Source organism: Meleagris gallopavo, chromosome 1, assembly GCF_905368555.1.
Source record: "Meleagris gallopavo chromosome 1, MGAL_WU_HG_1.1, whole genome shotgun sequence".
NCBI classification, from domain to species: Eukaryota; Metazoa; Chordata; class Aves; order Galliformes; family Phasianidae; genus Meleagris; species Meleagris gallopavo.
Window position 1 is genome coordinate 178,338,217 of NC_139404.1, and position 10,029 is coordinate 178,348,245.

Sequence of the window (10,029 nt, forward strand, 5' to 3'; positions counted from 1 at the left end):
GAAATGTACGCGCTGCTGAAATTCCTGCTGGAATCTCTACTTCAGCTCAGATTTTGAACCTTTCTCACTGCTTTTCCTTGCTTTTCTCAAGTCCTGATGACACTGTTCATGTGTTATCATCACCTTACCTGTCTCACAGTCTGTGACTCAGCCCGCTTTTACTTGTCTCTCTTCCTATTATGGGGACATAAAGGACATACAAATACAAAGCAAAATATTTCATTTTCTTATTGCAGATTTTTCAAAGACTTTCTTGCAACATCAAACTTTTTATTCTTTTTGCCCAAAATAAATATTTGAGAGGTGTGTGTTATGCTCTCCCCTGTTCCAGAATTGTCTGATTCTTTTGTGTTTGTTCTGTGAAGCACTTCAAATTTTTCAAGCCTGATGGATCTCTTGTTAGTCAAAGCATTCATTATTAATAATAAAAGTCAGACTTGTTTGTATGTTACAACAGAGAAGTTTCTGTCCTGCTATTTTTATATGGCTATAAAACATAAGTTGTTATTTACAGCCCTGTCTGTATTTGTAGTACATTAATTTCCATTACTCACTTATAATCTAGGAAAAAATCAACTGATTTATAAGCAGACATGTTTGTGCCTGACTGCTGTAGGCTGAAGATAATTGTTAATGTTCAATACATTTCAGTCTTTCACTCCTGGCTGCAAGAAAAATCAGTAAACTTAACTAGAGAAGAAAAAACTTTTCTAGGGCCTTATGTAGGTTATTCAGTCCTAGAATTAATTTGGTAAATTGCTGTTGTATATGTTGTGTGTCAGTGGTAGGCTTTTCACAGAATTACAGAATGGCCAGGGTTGGAAGGGATCTCAAGGATCATGAATCTCCAACCCCCTGCCACATGCAGGGCCACCAACCTCCCCATTTAATACTAGACCAGGCTGCCCAGGGCCCCATCCAATCTGGCCTTGAACATCTCCAGGGATGGGGCATCCACAACCTCACTGGGCAGCCTGTTCCAGCACCTCACCACTCTCGTAGTAAAGAACTTCCCCCTGACATCCAACCTAAATCTTCCCTCCCTCATCTTCAAACCATTTCCCCTTGTCCTGCTGTTATCTACCCTTTCAAACAGTTGATTCCCCTCCTGTCTGTAGGCTCCCTTTAGGTACTGAAAGGCTGCAATGAGGTCACTCCGCAGCCTTCTTTTCTCCAGGCTGAACAAGCCCAGCTCCCTCAGCCTGTCTTCATAGGGGAGGTGCTCCAGCCCTCTGATCATCTTCGTGGCTCTCCTCTGGACCCTCTCCAAGAGCTCCCTGTCTTTCTTGTACTAGGGGCTCCAGATCTGGACGTAATATTCCAGATGGAACCTCACAAGAGCAGAGTAGAGGGGGACAATCACTTCCCTGTCACTGCTGGCCACTCCTCTTCTGATGGAGCCCAGGATACCATTTGCTCAGAAATACTCAGAATACTGAAAACTAGGTAAAGGGACCTGAACATGTAATGTGCTGCAGAGGTTAGTCTGCATTTATAGACAGCATTTGAGGTGTAGCTGTAATGGAGAGTCAAAGTTAAGGTACCTTCTTATGCTATAAGCTGTGTCCAAAAATGTCTTAATGGAGCAGCATGCTGTCATTTTTACTTCAGATTCTTTAGATGAGATGTGAGATGAGATGAGTCCAGCTACATTCAGTGAAAATGACAGTTCTGTAATGGCTGCATTATTGTGACACAGTTAAGGGACAGCAACTTCGTGACAAACAGAAATTCAGGTTAAGAGTGTCCAAGAGAGATAGAATCCACGTCTGATGGAGGTAGGGAAAGAGTGGAGAAAGAATCTGAGACCAGTTGTCTGAGATCACTTTTCTTTCTCTGTCACTCTCAGCTTTTATTGTTGAAGAGAATGCAAAAGAGAAATGTCTGTAGGGTTGTTTGGTTGGTTGGGTTTTCTTATGCAATCTCCTCCCCATCCAACTTCATTTGGAGGAATCACTTTGACAGTTTATATTTCAGTGTTATCAAGCTCAACATCCGTATCCATAAACAGGGCTTTTATTCTATAAAATGCAATATTTCAGTCTTTCCCACACACAAGCACCACAAGGGTTTCATTCCAGAGCCTGTTGACATCATTGCAGCATATCTTATCCATTTTTATGAGTTGTAGCTCTGTCTTTGCAGTATCCAGTGTCTGGGCAGGTGTGATGATGTGCAAATCCCTATAGGAGCATCCCTGTGTGGGGCTGAGGTGTAACTGAAGGACATTAAACATTTCAGTTCAGTCAGAAGGACATTTCAATTTTCTGGTTTCCACTTCTAATTAAATGGAGAAACTGGTAAGAAATCTAGTAACAACTGAAAAAAGCATTGGGTAGATATTTTTCTTTGTATTTAAAGAAGTGACTCTACTCACCAAAATAGTTATGCTAGGAAGAAAAATGATGGCAGTACGGGAGCCCTAATGGTTTGTTTTAATACAGACATTCATATATATATATATTCTTTTCTGCATTACTGTACTGAACTGAGATCAGCTGGAACTATATTTTGTCAGGGTTTGGAGAGGAGGAATGGTGAAGGTCTGCATTAATGTTGCATAAAATGGATATACTGGATCCATGTTGCTTGAGAGCAGGTTCCTAATGGACTTAGCAGTAAGTAAAAACAGGGGGGATAAAACCAGCTGGCAAAGATATACCTGGAGCCAGATCACAGGATATTTTAGCAATTGAAGGGTGAGGCAGAGGAGCCTTTCCTACCCTTTTTTCTCAATGAGTAGGAATTGTTAAAATGGTGGGGGATCTGGGTCTGAAGAGAGCTTGGAAGGCACCCTGACTCTGACTGTATGGAATGGAAAAGGAAAACACTACGTGAATAGAGTACTAAAGGCCAGGCAGGCCAACTGGAGCAGGGAGATTTGTCTTGCGGTGTCTGTGCTGGTATCTTTCTTTCTTCGTGTGTGCATGTGTGCTGGAATGTAATTGGGTTCCTTGAGGCTCTGACGTTAATTATAACTGCAGTGATTATCTAGGGAGCCATATCGTTCCATTTAGTGGTTGGATTTCAGAATTAGATGTACTTTTTTTCATCACTTTCTAATGTGCTGCACTGGTCAGGTTTACAGATACTTAAATGAGCTATTTCAGCCAGATGGAGTTTAGTAATAATGAGATAACAAAGGAAGAAAATACATAATGGTGGGCAACACTGACCTGTCTTTACCTATCTTTATTTAAGCCTGCAAGATTTGCGGTTCCATTACAAAGCGTGTTATTTGTCTAGAGCTCTTTTCCTGTAATGATCAGTTCCATACCACTGCATTAAGTAGATTTATAAAATTTAGTTTAACTACTCCTGGATGAAATGGCAGAGGTGAAGATCAGAGTGAGATCTCTGCTTGTGTTATCTCATTCCAGGGAACCCAAAACAGAGCTACTGGAAATTCATACAAGTCATGAGTTTTACTTTTCTTTCTCTCTTTCCTTTTCCCTTTCATCTTAGTCTTTTTTGATATTTCTTTTTTGATATTTCTTTCATTTATCTGAAGGTTTGCTGATACACATTTCCTGGCTTAAAAACAGGAATTGGATGCAGGGGAGATGCGAAAAGATTCAAAGCAACTTGGTGAGAGGTGGACTGGCTAAAAGGTGGATTCAGCTGCAGTCAGCTGTGCTTTGTGAGATAAATAAGAAATTGGGTGGCTGAAGCAATGAGTTGGATTTGGAAAACTCAGCGAATAGGTATGTGTAAAGATAGAGAGGACTCAAGAAATAAGAAGAAATATGAAACCTTAAAAATATATAAAGCTCAACTCACCAAGGAGTGTTCTAGGTTAAGATCCTCTTCATTTTGGACACTGAGCTAATTCCTCTACCTTTCTATGCTGTTCTAGAAGGGAAATCATATTGTACCCAATGCTAAGCATCAACATCAGCAATATGAACTGGTGAAAATTAAAGCATTATAATTATATTTTTTAATGGATTGATTACGTTTGATTGGAGAGAGAAAATGTAAAACTATTTAAAAACATTTCTTTGAACTGTTTTCTGTAAATGCAGCATCATCACATCAGAGCTTTACTCACGCTTCAGAATTAGAAATCAGGTAACAGAATTGGGAAAAGTTGAGTTTGAGGTTTCTGTCTCTTGCTGAAAATATATTCTTAGGAGACATCAATCTCGTTCTGAAACATGCTTTATATGTTCATAAAAATCATAGATGGTCTTGGTTTCCAGCTGTGAGCTGGCACTGCACCACTGAAATTAGCTGCTTGCTGCCAGCTTATTGTTTTCTCAGAGGCTGAAACCAGTAGATAACTGGTTTTGAATGAATGTGTGTTTCTTGTAAGCTACAAAATGTGGAAATGCAATGATTATAATTCTTTTAAAATATCGTGCAAAGATAATTCCAGTAAGGATGCTAAATTTGCTTAGCTCCAGCACCAGGCAGATTTGGAATGACTCCCCACATTCAGTGTTTATGCATATATATGCAGCACCTATTACAGTGTTTATATCAAAACCAACAGAAAGATGTGCCTCATGCACCTATCTCAGAGCAGCTGTGCATTCACATCCATCCATTTCAAGGTCTCAATTTTCCTTGCAAAATGGAATCTTTTTGCTTTGGATGTAGATTCACTTCAAGTATGACATTACAAGTAAGCCTGACTTCGTAATTATTTGATATAATTTAGATGCAAATGAGGAATTCACATTCTAGCAGTTGTGCCTTTGTTCTTGCTCGCAGTTCACTGAATTTCATTAACATACAGTGCAGTTCTTTTCAAGGTCATTTTTGGAGGGGAGGATTAAATTTCACTATCCAACCTGTTTTTGCTACAGAAGTGTAGGGTCCAAGCAGTTATTTCTGGGAAAGCTTATGGAAGTTGCAAGTACTCTTCTTCCTCCTCTTTAAGCCAGCATCAAATTAGATCCTTTGACTTTTAATAAATACTGCATTCTAATGTCTCAATTGCAGAAGTAGTGGAGGGCACTGGTAATGAGGCATGGAATCTCCAGCATGCAGGTTGTCAGCTAAATTCATTCCATGATGAGAGTAATTTAAAGACACTTCAGTTGGTATCCAGCATGAAATGATGGGATTTGTGTTTACTTCCAAGTAAACAAGAATTCCCTCTTTTGTTCACTCTCTGCTTCAGTAAACCCTAAGAAGAGGCCAGGAAATAAATGAGAAGAAGGTGCTACTGGGATTGATCTTTTCAGGCCTGTTTAGAGCTAATTGTCAGAACAATATGTACACACGTAGAGCTGGTTTTGTGGAAAGTTATCTTGGGTTCTCAGTTTGGCATTTTCAGAACAATTTAATTGGACCAAAAGTTAGGATCCAGAGTGTCTGGAAGTCTCTACAGGGAAGCTCACGTGGAAGCTTTCAGGAAATCTGACTGGAACAGAATCCTGGCTTTCCTCAAAGCTAGGATGGTAGGTGGAAAGCTAAAAGAATTTTAACTAACACAACTGGGAGATGTAATGGAAAATATGTTTATTTTTATCAATTGCTCCAAAAGAGATTTTTAATTTTGGCAATACTGTCATCTCTTCTGAGCTGATGAATTAGAGCAGTCTGCTATACTTCTTGCATTGGGGATGGCTCAGTATTCTTTTTGTGTGAAATAAGATAAACACTGTCAGCAATAATTACTTAGGAATCTGACTCTGCTCCTGGTTATCTGTTTGTTGCTGATCATTGAAAACAAAAATAAATTTAATGTTCTTATGCAGGCTGAGTTTGATATATGACTTTGTAACAGGATTTTGGTTTGAATATTGTGTGTGCTTGGCAGACATAAAAATGAGGGTGGTGTATGCATCACTCCATTTATCCTTATAGAAGGGTCTTAATCAGTTTGAATTTATTGTTTCTTTGCAAGTGTGTAAAACATCCTTTTTTCTAGATGCTTTTTCTTACTGTCTTTGACTTGGATACTGGGTAAAGGGGTTTCAAAATGGTTTCTGGAGATCATTTCATTTGAGTTGTACAGGAACCTGGAAAACTGTGTTGTGCTGAATATGAAAGCTTAATCTTCTTTGTGTTTTGGTGCTGAGGTCTGGACTGTACCTAAGCACTTCCTTACCTAAACTGAAATGACGAAACGTGATTAGTGAGGCTGTGTGATGTACTTCAGAGTCACCATTTTGGCATTTAGACTTGTAGATTCAGCATTTTTTAGTTTATTATTTGTCTGCTTAAAATGTTCTTGTGTTATGGGTCGCATAGAAAGGAACTGAAAATACCAGGGCTGGGTTTGGTCATCTCTTTGCTTGTTATTTTCTGGTCTCAAGATACCATCGGAGCCAGCTTTGAAAAATGCTGAGAGCTGTTCTGTCTTATCTTGGTTCAAAACTCAGCTGCTGTGATGAGCAAGCAGCCAATCTGCTATCTTTCACTTCTAAGTAAACATTTTTTTCTTTTTCTTGTTGATATTTGGGACTCATATATTTTTCTTACATAAGGCTATTTTTTGTGCTTGCTCTTGGTTTTGTTTTGAACTAGAATGTGTTACCTTGGTAAGAGACTGTAATGATTCTATTACTGGAAACGTCAAGTGAAAATCATTTTTCAGTCTTGCGATTATCCTTCTTATGAAAAGCTTAATGGAACACTTTCTGTTACAGATCGGCTGTGATCGCAGCAAAAACCTTGTGGATATTTGTGGAGAAAAAGGTTCCCAAGCTTTTGTCTGTGATGCCCTATCAGTGCCAATCCGGAGTGGTTCTTGTGATGCCTGCATCTCTATTGCTGTCATCCACCATTTCTCAACAGCAGTAAGTCGCTCATCTCTGTGCTCCACTGTGCTCTTGCATTGCTCTGCAGAGCTACTAATATTTAAAACAAAACAAAAAGCAGCAAAACAATTTAGTAGATTGAGATCATGGAAACAAAACAGAACAATATGAAGTGAAGATCAAAGGTGTGCATTTGGTATTAAGCAGTTGTCAGAGCAGATCTAAGCTGTTGGACTGCCGCTACCTCTGAGATGTTCTCTTCACGCTCTCCTTCTCCCCTTCAGGTACAGTTGCTCCTCCTGGCACTTTCATCTTCTAGGTTTTTGTGTTTCCTTTTGTTCTGCCTGCAGTTAGTGACTCCAGAGAAAGTGGGCTTTGCTTTGGGATTCAGGAGATGTGTTATTTCCAGACTCAGATACTGAACAGATTTCATGGTTTTAGTTCTGTGGATTCATTCTGAAGAGAGTGGGGACACTGCTCACTTGCTCCCTGTATATCTGTGCTGTCTAAGCTTTAGGCAGGAGCTGTGCAGCTGTAACAAGCTTCTAGGCCATGAAACCATAATGCCATAGTGTCATCTTACAGAAATGAAGTGAATGTTTCCAAATGCAGTATAAAAAATAGGAAGCAGGCTTGTTTTGGAGAAGGCTTATGTGTCTTAATTGGGGTAATTAGAGGACCTGTGTTGAAGTTGTGAATTTAACTCCTTTAACTGCAAACTCTGTATTTAAATCTAGAATTTTAAATCATTGTAGAATTATAGAATGGCCCAAGTTGGAAGAGACCTCAAGGATCATGAAGCTCCAACCCCCTTACCACAGGCAGGGCCACAAACCTCCCCATTTAATGCTAGACCAGGCTGCCAAGGGCCCCATCCAATCTGGCCTTGAACATCTCCAGGGATGGGGCATCCACAACCTCTCTGGGCAGCCTGTTCCAGCACCTCACCACTCTCATAGTAAAGGATTTCCCCTTACATCCAACCTAAATCTTCCTCCTTCAACTTAAAACCATTTCCCTTTGTCCTGCTGTTATCTATCCTTTCAAAGAGTTGAAGATCTCAATCATCTTTATTGATGAGACCATCATTTCCAGCTGGGCTGAAATGTCCAGGAAGACCTGGTCAGCACAGCACCGTTTTCAAAAGGCAAGAGAATTGTGTTCAGGAAAACGGCTTACTTTATGCATAGTGGCCTATATTAGGAGTTATTTCATGGAGTCATAGAATGGCCTGGGTTGAAAAGGACCACAATGACCATCTAGAGTATGGCATTGTGTGCTCATACATGGTAGGCAGAAATGGATATTGTCTAGTGGAAAAAATTTCTCTGACCTTTATTATATGTTTTGGATGTGCTGCCAGTTCCGTTCTCCTGTCTTTTCTGTTTATCTCTATACCAGCTTCCCACTTCTGCTTTTCCTTTATAGGAAAGAAGACTGGCAGCTATCCGTGAACTAGCCCGGCTTCTAAAGCCTGGTGGAATGGCACTCATTTATGTCTGGGCAATGGAGCAAGAATACAAAAACCAGAAGTCTAAATATCTTAAGGGAAAGCATGGCAGCAAAGACAAGGAGGAGGTAAGCAGTACTGGCGTGTCCCAGAGACTGCTTGACGATCAAAAGCCTGATAGCAGCAGCCAAGGCTCAGCATGTTCTGACCGACTCCTTGATGACTCGGAGGACAAAGACTGTGCTGCAAAGCAAGTGCTGGACTCCACGCTGCCTGTTCACACCAACCGGACCTCCTTTCACTCTCAGGATATGCTGGTTCCCTGGCACTTGAAATGTGGCATCAAAAAGAAAGGGGCAAGTGCTGATGAAGTGTCATTTCCAGCTGGCTGTAAGGAGTCGCAAGAACTCAGCCCTGTTTTCCACCGCTATTACCATGTGTTCCGTGAAGGGGAACTGGAAGCAGCATGCAGATCCTTGGACTGTGTGAGGATTCTAAAGAATTACTATGATCAGGGAAATTGGTGTGTGGTTCTAGAAAAGCTGTAGACCACGGTACTTCCTCGATTGCCTTTCTTTTTTTGTGGAAATATTTTTGATGTAGGCTGTAGCTATTAGCTCTTCTAAAATATCAGAATAAAAGATTGTTTATTAACAGTAATGAACACTGTGTGCATGTGTTAACAAAATAATGACCAAATTCAGATAGAACACTCAGCAAGGAGTGAGCTACAGGGAAAAAGATTCAGTGGGTAAAATACTGGCTACAGAAGTCAGCAGGACCAGGTTTAAGTTTTAAAGACCAAAGGCCTGGTTCTCCATTCTGTTACTCCATTTTGTGCCAATGGAGCTGTAGTGGTCTCTGTGCACGCTACCAGCTTATTGGAGTGCAGCTCTGAGCTGATCATTGCAATCAGGAAATGTAAAACTGTAGTACAAAGATTAGGGCAGACAGGAGGGAATGAATGGCATGTAAAGCACTTTTGGCTACAGAGCCAAATCATTGTCTGAAGTCTGACTGACTCCTGTGATCGACTGTTTCTCAGGTGTTGCACCAGGAGTGGTTGGGGCATCAGTTAAGTTAAGGAAAGGGAGATTCTTGGTTTAATTATTTTTTGAGGCATTGCCTGGGCTTGTCCCTTGCACTGATTTCTTCTGTTTGAGCCACATGGAGGCAGAGGCACATCCAAGGCAGATGAGCCCTCCTGGGAATGTCTGGGAGTTTGTTTGCATGTATTCAGCACACATCACTGATACATACATAGCTGTAGGCATTGGACCAATGTGTTTGCAGATTGACTGGTGAGCTTATGTAGGAGGAACCTTCCTTGCTCCTTGATAACCTGTGTGGTCAGTTTCTGTGTAGGAGTGGTGTGTGAAGATCCTGGTATCATTAGGCAAGATGTGCTTCTGGAAGGTGAAGACTTCCCCTGGCAGGAGCATGGGCCTTCACAGGGTGTTACAACTCAGTATGTGTCTCAGCAGAGCCACAGGGGGCTGAGCTCAGACCCTTGCACCCTGCAAGCTTCAGCTGCTGGTGTCTGGGCACAGCAGTGCACTTGGTGACTTTGGAGCAGAGCTAGCCTGGCTCCCAGACTGAGGGACAGCCACAGCTGGGTGTCTGCGCACTGACTGACTGAAATGGCTGACTGCCATTTCAGGTCACCATGGATTCTGTTCATTCAAAAGGAGGTAGGAAGATGTCAAGAAACACAGAGATGTAGCATTGAGGGACTTAGTGGGCGTGGTGAGGATGGGTTGATGGCTGGACTTGATGATCTTAGTAGTCTCTTCCAACCTTAATGATTCTAGGATTCTGTCATGGGGATGACTGGCTTGGGAAGCCAAGTTAAACTTGCTGTGTGTA

The 10,029-nt window shown here is 41.1% G+C and overlaps 1 protein-coding gene across 3 annotated transcripts in view; it reads left to right on the top strand.

The window, feature by feature from the left end:
* ALKBH8 (alkB homolog 8, tRNA methyltransferase) overlaps positions 1 to 8,827 on the top strand; it is a 44,882-nt gene extending 36,055 nt beyond the window's left edge. For all 3 annotated transcript variants that reach the window (XM_085216265.1, XM_085216263.1, XM_085216264.1), the window contains exons 11-12: positions 6,603 to 6,752; positions 8,142 to 8,827. In XM_085216265.1, coding sequence (XP_085072391.1) covers positions 6,603 to 6,752; positions 8,142 to 8,711 — 720 coding nt within the window. In that variant the 3' untranslated portion in view covers positions 8,712 to 8,827. The remainder of the gene's footprint in view (positions 1 to 6,602; positions 6,753 to 8,141) is intronic.
* Positions 8,828 to 10,029: the final 1,202 nt, after the last annotated feature.